Source organism: Sebastes fasciatus, chromosome 3 (genome assembly GCF_043250625.1).
Source record: "Sebastes fasciatus isolate fSebFas1 chromosome 3, fSebFas1.pri, whole genome shotgun sequence".
Classification (NCBI taxonomy): domain Eukaryota; kingdom Metazoa; phylum Chordata; class Actinopteri; order Perciformes; family Sebastidae; genus Sebastes; species Sebastes fasciatus.
In genome coordinates, this window is record NC_133797.1 from 29,378,089 (window position 1) to 29,397,240 (window position 19,152).

The 19,152-nt window shown below is 41.0% G+C and overlaps 1 protein-coding gene across 33 annotated transcripts in view; it reads right to left on the bottom strand.

Moving 5' to 3' along the window:
- Positions 1 to 19,152, bottom strand: part of rbm47 (RNA binding motif protein 47) — a 41,859-nt gene that overhangs the window by 9,221 nt on the left and 13,486 nt on the right. For 20 of the 33 annotated variants that reach the window (XM_074630070.1, XM_074630056.1, XM_074630073.1 and 17 more), the window contains one exon: positions 209 to 1,076. In XM_074630070.1, the coding sequence (XP_074486171.1) occupies positions 209 to 1,045 (837 nt within the window). In that variant the 5' untranslated portion in view covers positions 1,046 to 1,076. Of the gene's footprint in view, positions 1 to 208; positions 1,101 to 7,069; positions 7,237 to 16,480; positions 16,800 to 19,152 lie in introns of those variants that run through there. The other 13 variants (XM_074630088.1, XM_074630079.1, XM_074630074.1 and 10 more) reach the window with 3 other exon arrangements.

Genomic DNA, 19,152 nt, shown 5'->3' on the forward strand with positions numbered 1-19,152 from the left:
AAAATGGGTACCCACGCGTCTCCCCTTTACAGAGATCGCCAACGATTAATCTGTTGATTATTTTCTCGATTAATCGATTAGTTGTTTGGTCTATAAAATGTCAGAAAATGTTGAAAAATGTCTATCAGTGTTTCCCAAAGCCCAAGATGACGTCCTCAAATGTCTTGTTTTGAGGACGTCCTGAAACCTCTAAACTGAATAGTCCCACCTGTCTGATCAACTCCTCGCTGGTCTCCATCATAAGATTCCTGACGTAGAGGATCTTCACCGTCTCCATAACGTCTTCGTCCACATCAATCTCCGGCTCGGCCCAGTCCACTGCGATCTGGTGGCCCCAAAGCTGAATGCGTCCAGGCATCAACTTCCTGCGAGCCATGGCGGCTGCACGGTGCGACTCATACTCTACAAAGGCAAAGCCTCTGTTCTTCATCTTGTCTGCAGCGCTGGCGTAAACTATCACGTCTAGCACCCCTTCTGTCACCTTGGAGACCTCCTCCAGGATCTCCTCGCGCTTTTTGGTCTTGGGGATCCCACCAATGAAAAGACGGCAGTTGTCCACGGAGGAGCAGACCCCCAGCAGCCGCCCGGGCCGCACCTCGTAGTTGTTGAGCTCGCGAACAGCCCGCTTGGCCTCGTGTTTCTCTGTGTACATCACAAACGCGTACCCTCTGTTCTTCCCGTCAAAGTCCATCATCAGCCGCATCTCGTAGATGCGTCCTACGGACTCAAACACCGGGACCAGCTCATCCTCATAAACGTCCCGTGGGATCTTGCCCACAAAGATTTCACATCCCCGTGGTGGAGATGTAGCGTTCCAGCCAGGGGGAGGGCCATATTTACGCTGACCATTTTCCTGGACCATACCGTAGCCAGTGCGCTCCATCAGGGAGACCAGTGCAGCCTCATTGGTAGCACCTGCAACTCCCTCAGGGACGCTGATCTGTCCATGAAGAGAGTGGTGGGAGGCACCAGCAGGTTGGGAGGGTTTGGTGGGGGCGGCGTTATTGCTCATAGTCGAGGAGGAAGCAGGATCTTCGGCTGTCATTCTGACAAAACCATCCAATCAGATCGGGGACCTGAAGAGGGCAAAGAGAGACACGTTCGGTCACATTACGGTAAACTGTATCAACCACAACTGCTATCCAAGAGGGAAACACAAGAAGGAAGAAAAATAAGAAAGAATGTTCAGGGCTGACCCAAATGCTTCGAAGCTTTGGCCGTTGCCATGGTAATCGACCTCCAAATCAGTAATCAATGCTTTTTTTTTTTTTTTTTTAATTGAAATATGTAATAATGAAATAATGAATATATTCAACATGAATTATTATTAGTTATTCTCAGACGGATATCGCTGTTTGTTGTGTGTAGAGGTGTGTGTGTGTACAGTAGTCCAGAGCACTGAAACCTGCTGCGCCGCGCCGCGAAGCTTTGAATATTACAGATGCACTGATCTGACTTTTTCAGTCGCGATACCGATAGCGATACCTGAGCTTTGGGTATCGTCCCATACCGAGTACCGATCCGATACCAGTGTTTAATTAATAAGCTGTATGCCTCACTATGTGGAAGTGACTGGGATCATTCGTTTATGTATAAGGCAACAACAGGCTTGACTTAAACATCACTTTCCTAACTTTTAAAAAAAAAATTAACAAATGAATACATAGATATATAATAATTTTATAATTTACTGAATTATTTATTATTGAAATAATAAATCGTACATCAGCAACTTCGCAAAAAAATCTACGAAATGAACAGGAGTTATAATTCAAGTGTAAACCTTTTTCAAAACTTAAACAGGGATTCAAATTTCCAGTAAATAATATATAAAGTATATAAACATAAAATTGAATTGAATAGATTCGCCCCATTGTCACCGATACCCGATCCAGCTATTTGAGTCAGTATCGGCCCGATATCCCGTCAAGTATAGATACATCCCTATCAAATAACTTTCTCACAGAAGCTTCAAAGCCCAAAAAATGGAATTCGGGACCGCCCTAACCAACACAAAACCCATAATATGGCTGCTTGTTGAAACAATCATCAATTTGCAGGCGCAATCACATGCACGATTACCTCGCTAACAAACTAACTAAGGCGCATAATGTGACTTGGACAGAGCGATGAAAATACAGCATCTATAAATCCCCAGGGCACCTTCCCCTATCAGTGGTTTTACAACCTTGTTTTGTTGAGTTCCTCAGATCCCTTGCTGACCTCTGACCCTTATCAGAGAGAATGAAGGGCTGTAAACCCTGAAACCTCCAGCTCAAAGGTTCACTGAGTACGACTAGATCACATGCTCATTATGTGTGTGTGTGTGTGTCAGCAGTAAGTCAGACAAGTTGGAGTTAAGCTATATGAGGAATTTTGAGTAAAATATGACCCCTCATGCTGTGACAAAAAGCTGTGCACATTAATCTATCTTACACAGGAACCTGTTGCACACTCACCACAAGAGGGTGTTTCAACTTCTTTAGCATGAGTGTGTGGGTGCAGCTGTGTGTTTCTGTGTGTTTCTGTGTGTGTGTGTGTGTGTGTGCACCTTCATTAAGGGCTGCAGCCCTATAAGAGGAACAGAGAACAATCTGAAATCGGCTTCCCAAGCATAAACCTCTTACTCTGTTATTTTCCAACACTGCCAGCATTCAGGGTGGAAAAATCCACAGTATTTTAAATCCACAAATCTCCACGCTGAAGCGGCCAATCACAGCAGACTACAAAGCAAACTAGTTTTTATCAGAATATACGTCATGCGGGCAAATAGGCCAAATAAAAAACAACCTTTTGCTTGTTAGCCAGGTAGTGTGAGTGTGTTTGTGTGAGTGTGTGTGTGTGTATGCGCGTCACAAGATTGCCTGGACTTTGATGGAAATAGGTGAGGCAGTCAACAAAGGTAAAAACGCTACTAAGCCAAGCAACCATGGTAACGCACACACTCATTTCACTTGACCCAATATCCCACTCTCCCACACACACACACACACATACACATACACACACACACACACACACCTGTTCACTTGTTAGTTCGCCCAAGGCTGGAGGGCTTTGAATTACCTGCAAAATAGCGCACACCTCGTCCAAAAAAATTATGCAAAAGTCAGCTTGGTAGAATAAAATGCTTTAAATATCATTAAAAAAATTTATTGCAGACATACCACACATATTTAAATATATTTCTGGATGAAGCAAACTATTAATTCATTAATTTATTGATATGTACAAAGGATAATAAGGTCAAAACAAAACAGCAAAACAGCAAAACAGCAAAAACCAAGAGTGGGGAAGGTCGGCATGTTGTTTCCTCCTTCTATCTTTAGCCAGCAGTTGGTTGCTGCACGGTGACATAGGTCAAGATGACATTAGATTATATAAAAACATCAATTTTGACAGAGTTAATCTAGTTTGTAGAGACAGTTCTCATTAACAGCATTTTTTATGTCGGTGTTGCTTTCCCTCTGCCTCCAGAGCTCGGCGTGCCCTCCCTCTGTTCCTTCTATCGTGTGAAGTGCTAACATGACTCCATCTCTTATCAGCCTTATCTTGCCAGACTGATGACAAAGGGAGGACAATAATCGCTTTGGGAGTTCTGCTCGGTGATAAAAAAAGAAGCTGTGTGACACTGTGAGGTTGACACTTTGTATAACAGAGTACTGAAGTCAGTTTAGCACTCGTAAGGTGAGACATCCCAGGCAAAAACATATTTCATGCACTGGTCGATTTAGAGATGTGGGGTTATTTTGCTTCCATAACGTGTCTTCTTTCAGACTAGTGGATAGAAAACATCCAAAATACACATTTAGGTGATTATTTTACTATTTTGTCTATTTGCTTCTGTGGATTTCTCCTAAATTCACCAAAACTTAGCATTAGAGAATGCCTCATTTGCATATTTAAACATAAAATTTCAGAAAACTTGCAATACAAATAAATAACTGTCTAAGTGTAAGTAAGTTTCATGGTGATATCTATTAGTTAAAATGTTTTACCCTATTCACCTGCAGTGTCTTAGTGAATTTTACAATCCATATCTTTAAAGGCCGTTTTCTCAAAATTGAATTTTTCTCAAACTCTGACCCATAAATCTCCACTTCAGTTTCACTTATATACACCAAACTTCCTATTTTAATTCCTATCTGTATTCTGAAGGTTTTTACAGAGGGTTTTGTTCATATATCATTCATAGTCTGATTCATAGAACATTATATTCCTAAAAAAATGGCGAAAATTGACAATTTTTTATGGCTGCTTTGCAGTATTTTCTGATTTATGGAGTGATAAAAAGAGATATCCAAAATTCCCTGTGTCAAAACATTTGACTCTAATGTGTCAACAAAATGAAACAATAATTTTGAATCTGGCTTTATCCAATGTTAAAATTTCTGTTCTGGAAATTTATACAAATTAGCACATATCTAATAAGAGAATGCCTCATTTACGTATTTAAACATTTCGGAGAACTTGTAATACAAAAAATAACTGACTTTATGTAAGTAATCAACTGGGGAAGTTTCATGATGATGACAACAACTCCTTTATAGTATCTGGATATTTTGTGTGTGTGTGTGTGTGTGTGTGTGTGTGTGTGTGTGTGTGTGTGTGTGTGTGTGTGAGTGTTCAATCTTAGCGTGGGGGGTAACCTACTTCCTGCTTTTGACTACTTGGAGATATTCCTAACTTCCTCAGTGTGGATCACTGTTGTGCTGAGCTTTTCCTTTCCTAGGAGAGACTGCGGAAATCACAGCACTCAGTGTGTCAGAAGCGAAGCGAAACTCAGATGGTCTGGTATAACCCCTCGTCCCTTGCATAATATTAAGAAAATGAGAATATTAAGTGTGTCTAGGGAGGAATGTGTTGCCAGAAGTGTATCTTTAAAAGTGTGTTAAAGGCAGGGTCGGTGATCTTGAGAAACCAGCAAAAGTACACTAGATTTAAAAATGATCCGTCCGAAAAACCCAACCCAGTGTTGCCAAATCTCCTCCAATGACGGTAGCACTAGCCAAAAGTCCCTAAATCTAGAGAGCAAGTCACTAAGTCAACAACACTGACAGTTCGTCTTTTCAGGCCTCCCTCCAAAGCCACTCACCCACTATTACCAATATGAACATTAACATGTCTTATTACACGGCTTTGTTGAACGATTCCGATTGGCCAATCACGACGTTCTACGGTCTGTAATTTCTTTATAGCAGACCGTTGCTATGGGCGCAGTTCTGATAGCGGACCGTTTTTGTGTCAAATTATTGATTTCGAAAGTAAGTAGCCATGTAATAACCGGGAAAAATGTACAGCTAGCGGGTCATTGTTGTGAAATAAACCCCTTCAGGGCGCACATTATCCCTTACATAATGAACGTGAATGGCAAATATGGCTATTGTTAGTACTCACAGCTGTCAAGCTAGCAGCTTGTGGAAGACTCTGGTGACGGGCAATGAGTGCACGGGCAGAGTGAACGCAGGTAGACAGGTAGGTAGCCCGTCCAATCATTATTACATTCAGGCCGAATGAAATGATTGGACGAGTTTATTACAGTCCTACGACAACAAAAGATACTGGATTTTTTTCTTTTCTTTTTGTCAGAACATTTGATTTATTATTTGCTGTCGGGATGTAATGAGAATTTCAACTAATATAACAAAAATGTTTCTAAAATCTCAACCAACCCTGCCTTTAATAAAGACAACAAAAGGCAACAAAAGCAGTACGGAAGTCATGCAACATGAAAAAGGAAATCTAGAAAATAAAATGAAATGACGAAAAAGCAATGTGTTTGCTTGAAAATCTCCACCTCGAATACATGGGTGTATGCAATCTTGTCTATATGTGTGTGTGTGTGTGTGTGTGTGTGTGTGTGTGTGTGTGTGTGCCAGAGAGAGAGAGAGCAAGAAACCTGAGGCAGCAGCAGGTAGATGATTAACCGTGACAAACACAAATCACAACCTTTACTCACAGAGAGCGTAAAGATTTATAGTCGACGTCTCCGTTATTGAGAAACTAGAATTTCAGAAAGCAATTCACTAGTGATTCTTCTATCCTGGTTTTACGTCTTTGTTGCAGCACAACGGGAACAGATAGCAGCTATTAGGTAAAACGTAACCTACACAGACATTCAAACACAGAGTTCACCTGGTCAAAGGTTGTGAACTCAGAGCTGGCCGGCCTGCACACCGGTGCAAAGGAAGTTAAAGAGCAAGGATTTGATTGGGTCAGAGTACCAACCTGCCGGGTTAAAGTGTTCCAGTTATTGCTGTGGAGATTGTCCATTACATTGTGTTTATGATTGATAGAAGCACCTGATTCTCTACGTATTAACAGCATGTTATTGGGGACTGAATTGCTTTATGGGCAGACAATGCAGCTTTTACTGGCTTCTTCCGGATTACACCATAAACACAGATTGACTACTGCTGGCAAATTCCATCTTTTTCCTCAAATAAGCAAACGAGGCATTGTTTTTATTAAAGTTCCTCACAGCTAGAAAGAGGAAGGACATTTTATATTCTTCATGTCATTGACCTGACATTAAGTCAACATGACTGCAAACTGAAGTTTTTCAGCCATCAAATTGCTCTTTGGCTCCCAATTTATTGCAGATTATGCAGCAAAGAAAACCCAACAGTAAGGAACAATGCGTCTCTTAGTTTGCTGTTCTATCCTGAGTGACACTGATCCAGAGTACTGGACAAAACAGGCCTAAGGAAGCCGCCATCTTAGCTGTATGCGCACACACACACACACACACGTGGACACGACTACCCAGCAGCCCCTACATAACACCAGGGTCACAAGGCAGCAGACGAGGATCAATGAAACATCAACGCTTACAAACACTCACAATCCTGCCGTTTTAATATACTACTAAACTATACCACTCAAGCCCGCCTTTAAATTTTGAGACAAATTTATAGACATAACTGTTAAAGAATAATGTTTACAAACGACAGTCAGAGAGAGAGAGGGAAGTGAGACTGAGAGGGAGGATATCGCAGCCGAGGGATGTTGGTGGGAAAGAGAAGAGGAAGGAGAAGCAGAGAGTGGTCAGATGGGAGGATATAGCTACCCCTGTTGCTTCACAGCGCTCCGCTGCTTGGCCGCCTGCTCTGGGAGTGTTAGTCCACCTCCATGAGAGACAGGTACAGCAGGGCACTGAGCACAGAGGCCAGCCTCCTCTACACACACACACACACACACACACACACATACACACACTGAGCCAAAGCTGCGAGCATGAGAGCTGGTGAGGGTGGAGCTAAAGCAGCACTTTGTATGAGTGTGTATGTGTCCGTGGGCAGATCCCAACCTTACTTCTGAAGAATTTTAGTTGATGATTATTTATGTGTGAAATACACATAAATACCAGCGGTGGAAAAGTAACTTCAGGTACTTGTACTTTACTTAAAGGAACAGTGTGTAACATTTCGGGGGATCTGTTAGCAGAAATGTAATATAATATTCATTTTCATTAGTGTGTAATCACCTGAAACTAAGAATCGTTGTGTTTTCTTTAGCTTAGAATGAGCCCTTCATTTAGACATAGGGAGCGGGTCCTCTTCAGGGAAGCCGCTTGTGAAACTGCGTTAACGTGAGCCACAGAGTGCAAAACCTTGGTACCGCCAGCTGCCGTCTGACTTCCGTTGCTCTTAAAGTAGTGTTGTTATGATACTCGGTGGCTCACGTTACAGCAGTCTTTGTATTCAGTTGGTTGCAGTCTGCAACCACATCACTAGACGCTGCCAAATCCTAAACACTGTTCCTTTAAGTATTTCCATTTTATGCTACTTCATACTTAATAATGTAGGAAATATTGTACTTTTTAGTCCACTACATTTATCTGACAACTGTAGTTGTTAGTTTCTTTTCAGATTTTACATTTTAAAAACACGATAAGATTATTCGTTAAAGATTAACCCAGTGTTTCCCAACCTTTGTGGCTTGTGATCACTTATTTAAAGTGTTTAGTTGAGGCCTCTTGTCACATTTCAGATGTCTATGAGTCATGAGCAGTTCCACCGAAGAGAGATTTGCTTTCTCATTTACTTTCATTTCAGTATTTTTTTCAGCCCCAAAGAGATAAAACGCTCCAATATTTAGTCTTTGCTACAGAAAAGCAAAGACTACAGAAAAAAATCCTTAGGTCGCTGGTTCAACTCCGGCTCAAAGGATGTACTTTGGGGCCGTAATTAGCAAATTAATTCTTGAGTTATGGCCAGAGTTTTGTGAGGTCACAGAGACCTTTGACCACCAAATTCTAATCAGTTCATCCTTGTTTGTGCCAAATTTGATGAAATTCCCTCAAGACATTCATGAGAGTTCACAAGAGGCACGTACGGACAGATGGACAACCCGGCTGTCACCGGCGCGGACGCATAAAAATGAAAACAGATTTGTGTTGCACAATCTTGTTTTCTCTTTCCATAATCATCTCATGACTCCTCAGATTTATCCTGTAGCACTTTGGAGGGGTCTGACCCCTCAGGTTGGAAACCACTGGACTAAAATACCTTAGAGTATGTAAAATGGTTAAAACTACTGTAGCTCCACCTTAACCAGCTACAACAGTAAAATATTACATATGCATTGATACATCAGTATGTCATATATAATAATATATCAGTCACAGGGGACATTTATTGTCTGAATAAAGAGTACTTTTACTTTTGATACTGTGAGTACATTTTGCTGATGATACTTTTACATTAATGTATTTGTACTAATAGGATCTGAATACTTCTTCCACCACTGATAAATACACACACCAAAGCAGCAAACCTCCACTCAATGAAGACACAGTGGGTGATATTAGTGGGAGGAGAGGGGGCTGATGGGAAAAGTAGTTTTCATGGGTTTTAAAGGTTTTCTGCTTAGAGTTGCAGAAATTGGAGAAAAACGGCAGGAAACGTTGAAACCGGGGTTTGAATACTTCCTCATGTTGTTTTACTCGGAGCGGACATTTGGAAATTCTGACTGGGAGTTACCACTACAGTGATTTATTTATGTCATGTCAGCACAAGACTACAACTGTGTGTAAGTGTGTAAGTGTGTGTGTGTGTGTGTGTGTGTGTGTGTGTGTGTGTGTGTGTGTGTGTGTGTGTGTGTGTATATTCGGGCATGCGCGTGTGTTTTTTGTACATAACAACGGTGAACGTGTTCCTAGCACAGCTTAACTTAAGCAAACAACACACGCCTTCCTGGGCAGTCAAGAGAGCAGATAGAGAGACGACAGAGAGAGAAAAAACAGCCAGATGAGAGAAACGCCACTCGCTCAGAGAGTTTCTGTCTAAAAACTCAGTGCTCTGAAAAAGAGCAAGAAAAGAGGGAGTGAGGGACGGAGAGAGCAGATGGGGTGAGAGAGAGAGAGAGAGAGAGAGAGAGAGAGAGATGAAAGTCACAGTGTGTGGTCAACAGTGCGCTGAGTTTCAGCTGCTATTGAAACCGGCCCCACTCCTTAACGACTGAGTAAACAGGCGAGAAGAAAGTCTATTTAGCATAAAGACCACAGAGTGATGGATACACAAAACAGAAGAGATTAAAGCACAAATGATAGAGAGCTACACTGTGCACCTTTAATCACCAATTATAAAACTGTCAAAACCATTACCATGACGTTGCAAGGAGTGAACTGAATATGAATTATAGCATAAAGGTGTGTCTGTAAAGGTGTGTGTAAAAATATGTATGTGAAGGTGTGTGTGTGTGTGTGTTTCGTGGTATTTTGCGTCATTTGGGAGCAGGATCACAGATCAGTAACATCGGGTCTTCCTCTAAAGCCGAAGGGGGTCAATCTAAATCAAAGATTAACTGTCGGTCATTAGCGAGAGCCAATCAGGACGCAGACACGCATCAGATGGTTTCAGGTGTTCTGGTGACCGCACAGTCCGTCAGGTCAGCGGTTAACCGTTGAACCCCACCGGTAAACCCGCGAAACGGAGGAAGAACATTTACCGTCTCTCGCCTCTTAATCATTGCACATGTTCACTAAATCATTTGTCCGGCAACACAAACACACCATAAAACCTCACGCCACACACACTTCAGGTTTGATCAGGCCTTGATTTGAGGGTTTCTTTGTGGTTTTAAATTTAAATATTAAAAAGAAGTTAAATTAACTATAACACTGAGACTGAGAATCCCATCAAAAAGACAAAAAACAACAATACCTTAATCTGTCACTTTCTGAATTCCCTACCTGGTCTGTGGCTCTCAAACCAATGCCTGTTCTTTTTGCCTGTCATATCGGAGGAAATGTTCATTTCTGGCCAATACCGATATTTCATTTTAAAGCCTTTGTCTGCCAACACCGATGACATGCCGGTTTCATCATGCATCCATAGATAAAAAGACACATTATTGCTCATGATTGATTTTTGTTCATGCTGGCAGATTGGAAATCAAACTTTACCGACTTTTACATTTGACGCAATAACCCTGCCACTGACATTGGGTTTAAGCTGAAACACGTTTACTTAACTACAACTAAATCATAAGTAATCACATTAGAGGGTGCTGCTTATTAGACTTTGTTGGTTATCTCTGATAAGAGGCCAGGGTCACACAGACACACACTGGAATCTGCCACATAGACAAAAACTGTGAAAAAGCAGGAATAAAGTCAGCAATAAAGCCGTGCTGGTAATCAGTATCTTGGCCAGAGAGCCTGTATGACTGCCTGCTCTTTTTACAAGTCATCCCTATAAGTAAATGAGTAGCGTGTCACAAGACCAGAGGTCCTGCTGTTCATTTCTGCAGCGCGATACGACCTGGAGGAGTACACCACAGTGTTTAGCCCCACGCTGTTTTCCTGCAGCAGTTCCTCTCAAGACAAGTGCACAAACTGATAAACTGCTTTAAAAAAAAAAAAAAAAGCTTCCTGCTGTGATTTCTGGTATCTGCAACTGCTTTATTGTTTCAGATAGTTACTGACATGATTCATATCCTTGAAAATGTGACGCAAGAGTTATTAAGAAGAGTTGTTTGCTGTTTACAAACAAGCAACACAAAGGAAATGTATTGCACACGTGCATTATCTGCTGCAGTAAAAGACCCCAACGGAGCGAAACAACGAACTTGACAGAAGAGAAGTGAGAACTGTAGCTGACCCTTCAGGACACATGATGTCCTCACAATGTGGTTCACCTAGTTCAACTGTCAGCATGCTGACTCAGACCGGTTGGAGCAGAATGAAGCATTCAAGTCACCTTGAGGGAAGCTGCGTTATCACGGTGCCTCAACACATCTGTTTTCTGTCGCTTCGTAACTGTTTTGTGAGGAGCTGTTGTCTTTGAATTAGGGGCGGAACGGTTCACAAAAGTCACGGTTTTCGGTTCATATCACGGTTTTGGGGGTCACGATTTTCAGTTCGGTTCGGTACATTTATGTTACAGCGAGGAGATCATGTTCTGATTGCAACATGCTTTTCATTTATTTGGCAAAAATAAGTTAACAAATGTTTGCCTTAACAAAAGTATGGCTTACATAAGGAACATAAACTCTTCTTCATTGTCAAATCTTAATTGAAAGAAAAGCTCTTCTACAGTAATTAGTGCAAACAAAAAATGCAGCTTTCTTATTTTCATATAAATATGATGTAATTATAAACTAAGGCCATCAACATAAATTGAATAGTCAGAGGTCATGTCTATAATGTTTTGTGAAACAGTTTTTTCTACTTATATCTTAATGTTTGATTGAAAGACAACTTATAATGAAGCAAATGACATTCAGTAATAGTAAATGGTAACATTTACTAGTCAGTACATTATACATTTTATACATGGTGAAAAGGTATTAGCATGACATACAGTCTGCAAGGTTAAAAGTATTTCAGTGTAAAATGAAAATACAGTAGGAAAGAATGCGATGATTGTATAAGTTGCTGAAATTGCAATACAAACTAAGTAAAAAAAAAAAAAAAGTATTTCAGTTTTTTATTAAAGCATGTGTATCAAAAGCATTCATCATATATGTGGTGTGTAATAATATATACATAGATATTTCCGCTGTCATCACTGACGTTGCTGTATTTATTCCTAGATGTAGTGTTGATGGAGCAGCTGCTAAGTCTGGCACTGATCGATCCGAACTACGTTCAGAAAACAAGCATTTTAAACGTTGTTTGCTTGTTGTGTTGCGGACAGACCCGACAAAGCATGAATTCAGACTTTTTACTAATCAACATCATAATGTAGTTATTTCGGCATCATTTTTGATCCGTTTATTGTATTATTATTATTATTATTATTTTGGGTTCATTTTGGGTGAGTCTGCATGTAGAGGAGGAGTTGGGTCTTTCGTACCAGAAGTGATGCTGCTATCATCAACCACACACGTGTTGCTCAGTGCTGCTTACACACAGTCACCGTTTTATCCACCACTTTTTTTCCCGTCATTTTCATAGGTAACACTAAATCAGTAATGGTCCCATACAGCAGAGAGATACGATGCTGGTGGATCCTCTAACTGGACTTTATCGTGTCTACTCACCATTTCCTTATCTGAGTGACAGCCGCACTCTTCATCAGTGAAGGGGGCTGGTTCACGCTTCATTAACACATGCGCAGTAACATCTGGTCTACAGATTCTGCAGATTTGTTGTTTTTTTTCTATCTATTTTTTTTTAATCTATTTTTTTTGTTTGTTTTTTTTAATCTATTTTTTTTTCATTAATTAAATGTTTTTCTTATTTGTTTTCTCTCCATTTTGTTTTACCCATATTTCATTTTATTTCATTTTTTGTTATGAGGAAAAGAAAGAAAAAAAAGAAAAAGTATATATATATATATATATATATATATATAAAGCCCTGAGCTGTCAAACCATCACACATTTACAATACGATACGACGATCTGGTCTGCACTCGCCGAAATTGAGCCAATAGCAACGCAGCTTTGGTTACACTGCGCGTGTGTTAAACCCCGTACCTGTCCACCCGTGTCCCAGCCTCCTTCAATACGCCTTGATTTCTAACTCTACATGAAAAAAGTACGCAATCGGCCTGATTTATTTCAAATAAACCGAACAATTCATACACGACCCGATCCGTGACTAGCGAACCATCCCTACAACTGACAACTACTTTTATTATTGTTTAAAGGGACTGTTTGTAAGAACGGGGATTGGTTGTAACAGCGACACCTGTGGCCGTTAAGTCAACGAAAGTCAGTGTCCTGTTGCTCTCGCTCGCCCGTGTGCACACGCGACCAGAATGTGAGCGAGCATTCGTCAAAACAGAGAGGCGAAACACATCAGCTAAAACCACAATATCACTCTATATTTCACCTGCTTGGCAGTAATGTTAGCTGACCAGACAAAGGTCTCTCCATGAATCACTGCTGATCCTGGTGTTGGCTTTTCCTGCCTTAGCCTCCCGACCGCGGCCGGAGGGAACAGGGGAGACATCGCTCTGACATCTCTCCATTATTGCATGTATTTACTGCAGGTCCTGTTTGTGCATGTGTGTGTGTTTCGGGCCTGTGTGTACTATGTAAATAACAGAGTGAAAACATTTTATTTCCCCTCTGGGATCAATAAAGTGCCTTTCTTCTCTTCTTCTTCTATTTCAAAACATCCGTTTACAGACTCTCACACAACTCTCTCACAGTCGTATGCTCACTACTTCCCAAACACATGCATGTTCACTAAAACTTCAGTATTTAAAATACTTCTGCATAAACAGTCTCACGCTTGCACAGGCGCATTACTCGTCTGTGCGAGTACTGTTGTTTATGCTGAAGTATTTTAAATAGTACAGTTTTAGCAAAAATAAATTTGTTTGGGAAGTACCGAGTATACGACTCGATAAATGAAACTTGGATATTACTGCACGAGTTGTGTGAGAGTTTCTAAACGGATGTTTTTATCGATTCATCAAGACTTTTCTCTGTTTTTTTTATTCTCCATTCACCGTGGAGGTGCGAGAAAAACAAAGTTTTCTTCACAAAATCAAGGTAACACGAGGTGAGTAATTAATATATAAATGCTCATTTTGAGGGTGAAGTATTCCTTTAACCATGTCATATTATATTAGAGCTGCAACAATTAATCGATTAGTTGTCAACTATTAAATTAATCGGCAACTATTTTGATAAACGATTAATCGGTTTGAGTAATTTTTTAAGAAAAAAAAAGTCAAAATTCTCTGATTTAAGCTTCTTAAATGTGATTATTTTGTATTTTCTTTACTCCTCTATGACAGTAAACTGAATATCTTTGAGTTGTGGATAAAACAAGACATTTGAGGACATCGTCTTGGGCTTTTGGAAACACTGATTGGACATTTTTCACCATTTTCTGACATTTTATGGACCAAACAACTAATCAATTAATGGATAAAATAACCAACAGATTAATCAAAAATGAAATATTTGTTAGTTGCAGCCCTATATGATATACTACTTCAGTACACAACAAACAAATATCACTGGGACCACTACAGAGGAACATTTAATATCCAGGAATTCACATTATAGACGCTACCGCTGACTATCCCTGTAACAATTTGGCCACCATTTATCACGCTGACCATGCACGGTCCAGCCATATACTAAGTTTCCACTTAGTCTTGCTTCTCTCCTCTCATCCATGTACCTGTCACCTTCATTCCTCTGGTTCACTCAAGCTCAAAGAAGAGCAGCGGGAAGGGGGAAGGTGTGGAGAGGAGAGGGAGACGGGTGAGGAGAGGGGAGACATGCAGAAAAGAGTAGGGAGAGAGTGTTTGGGTGGGGGGGGCAAGACCAGATGGAAAGCTGCCAGAGAGGCTATAATGAACAGAGAGGAGGGGACCAAATGTTCGGGCCTCCCTCGGAGCTAGAAAGCCCTTTAAAGTGAAACTGGCCTGAAGAATTTCAGGTCAGACGGAGCGCGTAAGTGACCGCCTTCAGCCCACCCCGACTTCACCACGGAGGGATGATTCCACTTCATTTACTCTGAGAGCCCCCCTGCTTTCAAGACCTTTCACATTTCACCACTCAAAACACCACAATTGTACTCAAACACTGTTTTTTAAGCGACGTAACGAAGAGCCTGCATCATCTCTTTTTTTCTTTTCAACTCAAATAACAGCATCAACGTTAATGATGATGACTGATTCAAACTTTAAATACAAACAGAAGGGCTTTGGATTCAGTCTTAATATAAAAGCATGACAGGATAGAAAGGTCAACGGCAACCGAATATTGCCACATACGTCCCCTCACACAGCTTCACAGTCATTACTAATCATAAGAGCTGCTTTAGCTTTAGCGCTAGCTGAAAGGGGCTTTGCTTCCTTAGGCAAACACATTCCTCAGGCTAATCAGCTAGCCTGTTCAAGGCCACAGCAGACATTGTTTCAGACAATTACTACTGACGTTGACAGTGTCACACACTCGTGATAAAGGCTTTAGTGGCCCCCTATGAGAGTGTGTATGAGGGGAAACCGGCAACATTTAAGAGTCTGTGATATTTGAGACACTTAATAAAAGACCCAAATATTTGCTTATAACCTCATTTTTGTTTTTTCCAACATCCTTCACTCTCTCACTTACAACACAAGCTTACAATGCACACTTTTATCATCAAACAACGGCCCTCCCTGTCGGCAAACACAGTTAAGAGAGCGTGTGTCACACTCCTACGATGGCACAATCGCAAAAACGCAACTGAAAATGACATCTCATGACAATACACACTTTTTGTTTTAATTCTAACTGAGAAGATCTCTTACAAAAAAGTGAACTGAAGCATTAAAAAACAGCAAATATTGCCGTTTTTTTACTGCATGTTTAGCCTTGAATGCAACTTAAATTCATGAAATTTAGCAGCAGATTTTCTGTCTCTCTCTCTGTCACACATGCGCACACGCACACAACAAACAGCTCACCTCACCAGGGTAAAAGTCCAATTATTATATGACTGTGAACCCGGAAGTCAACGGTCTATAATAATAGCAGCCTCTCCATGTAGTCACTGAAGCTTTTTTTATCCCCCACCCTAAACACACACACACACACATATATACATACACACATACAGTGCCACGCCACTCCACCGGTTCCACTGGTTTCACTGCAAGGACATCTTGATCTCCATTTTAATCACCGATTGATTAAAGTGCCTTTGTTTCGTGTTTCCAATCATTTTCGAAACAAGTCTAGCAACTCCATGAGGAGAGAGAAAATAGACAAACTCCATCAAATGTCTCCATAAGACAACTGTAAGGTTTGGTCAGAGAGACGATCATAACGTCACACAAAAGTACTTTTTTACAATCATATCATCTATCATAAAGATACCCAGCAGTTTTCAGATGTGCACAATTTTGAGGAAAAAAGAAGATTTTTGACGATCAAATGTGATTTTTTTTCTTTTAAATGTTTAAATGACAACAAAAAGTGATGACAAATTTTTAAAAGAGACTTAAAACAAGAGATGTTTTCAGTGCAGAGACCTTCAAGAAGACAGAAACACACTTGAGGGTCGACATTAACACAGTACCTGTATCCCAAACTGAGTAGCGTACCTATCGACGAGCAGGCCGAGGAGATGCAGATGTCGGTGTGTCGCTTTGCTAAATCACACTTGTCTAAAACTCACTCTCTCTCTCTCTGTCCATTCACTCTTCTATGAAGTTGCAGCAGCAAGAGAGCCTCCTCGCTTGCCTGCGTCTGTGTGGGTGTTTGAGTGTGGAGGTAAGCAACGGTAGTTTAGTGTTTACTCATTCTCAATGGCCAGAAGAGAGAGAGAGAGAGGTGGGGCCACTCAGCACAGGTAACCCCCCACCGTTTCTTCAATCTCTCTCAGCTGATAAGGAATAAGACAAAAGGGAAGGTAGGGGATAAAAGGGCAGAGGGCGTGACGAAAGCTGATGATTGACAACAATCAGGGAAAAGTCATGAGCTTGTGTTTGAGAGTGTGTTTACAGAAATAAAATGGACCAGCCCAGAAAAGCAATACAGTGGAAACCGCTTATAGTGATCACAGTTACAGTGATCAACCGCTGATATGGATCAAAAAGCTTAGGACAGAATCATCCCTATACAAACGCTGTCAAAATAATTTGCTTATAGTAATCAAGTAGTCCGCTTACAGTGCTCATTTTGGGTCTTTTCATACATGACAACATCTGGAAAAACATTTTAAAACTATGTTAGAATAACGTTAGTTGAATTTTTGTTTTGTGTTTTTTACTTTACTCCCTTACTTTGCCTCATGGACCGTCTGCTTTCCAGCTAGATACAGCCGCTGATGCTGCGTGCACATTGATATCATGACAGGAAAAGGAAAGGCATCTCTGAATGAAAAATCAATGCGTACGGTGAAAGCACCCTCGTCAAATGGATTGATAATGTCTGGTCACGTAATGCTCACCCAAGGCTGAACATCCATGTGCCGTCCTTGTTTTTGTTGTTTTTTAACGCCTCTGGGCTACCCCTGCTAACCCTGTGTTTAACGTCACAAAGCTATGAATTGTGGAAAATTCCCTCTGGCAAAGTCTGCAGACTTACAGAGTGTGTAAGCCAAATATTTACTTTTTCTATATCTTCAGGCATATTAGAACTCGAAACAATTCAAACAGTGCAGAGAACGACACTGTAAATCAGAGGAGAAGACTTGAACTAATCTCTGCCTGAGGCATTTTAGGATATACCTCTGTAAGTCTGATTATAACAGGTTCGTCTATGATCACTGGTTTGGTAATCATCATAGTATTTTATTAGCATGGTAGCCAAATGTTTCCTTGATTTAAATCTCAAGTTCAAACAACAGGCTAGTTTGTCCAGAAGTCCATTACACATCTCTGGCTAAGCCACAGTGTGCTTCTTCTGACTGATGCATATGTTAACGGGACCAGACACCATAATGATGATTTAGTTTCAGCTGACAAGTGCTAATAAGCTTTATTCTTTTCAGGCATTAAGCATGAACTAAATGTCACGTTGCTGGCGACACACTGATAAACACAATGGAGATAAAGAGAATACAAACTGGTCTAAAAGCTGTCACATTCCAGTCATATTTCCCAGAAACACGGAGAGAGAATAGGAAGGAGAGCGCGTTGACAATGTGTGGAAGTGTACATAACCTTAAACAACCCTTAAGGGGAGAACAAGGCCTGTAGACTCTTATCAGACGGGGTGTCGTTCTACTCCAGCACAAGTGTGTGTTGGTGTGTGTGCTGCAGCCATCGTACAAGTGACACATTAACCAATGACTCTGTTAATGAAGGACATGCAATCACTGATTCTCGTCTTTTTTGGCAACACACACACACACACACACACAAACACAAACACACGCACACACACACACACAGTATATGTAGATAGCCAGTTCAAAGTTTACAGATGGAGAAATGTATTCTCTCCTCCAACCGGGTGTAATGAGGTTGGAGTGAAGGCCGTACAACAGCCATAAACCTACTTTAAAGGTGGAGGAGAGCGTGAAGCCAAGATTACTTTATTACCAGCACACACACACACACACACACATACAGTGTACACAGTATCTAGTCAAATGAAGTTTATTTGTATAACCCAATACGGAAATAGGGGCCATGTCAATGAGAGAATTTTTTTCCTGAGGCCAGCGTGTTTTTTTAATGCTTTCCAATGGAAGCGCCGTGTATTTATGCTAAAGTAAAAAATGGCAGCAGCGTGACGAGGCGCTGAGCGTCTATTCTGCACCGACTGCTGCACATTTGCCATTTTTTTCTAAGGTCGCCGAAAGTTGAAAAACTTTGGGTAAAACGCTGAGCTCGTCAGAGTCGCTTTTTACCCAGCTGTCCAATCACAGTGGAGGAGAGGCGGGACAAATAGTCTACCACAAAGACGTGATGTACAAAATTGAACAAATATACGACATGGCCATCTCACTGCTGCGCGCTACTTTTGCAGGTTGTTAACCCGACTTCCGCTGGCCGAGTCGGCTAACATCCGGTTTAGCCCTACGCTAACTTGAATGAGGATAAAATGATTCAATCGTTCGGCTCTTCAAATGCCATCGGACCGCTGATCAAATTCTGATAGTGAAATGAGTCATTTCGCAGGGGGTTGTGAAGCTCAAAACAATTTATTCATCGTTTTACAACAATAGCGACGGATTAGGAGCCTATGACGTAAGCACTGGGATTTGTCCCGGTATGCCAGATGGCCAGTACACCACTGATA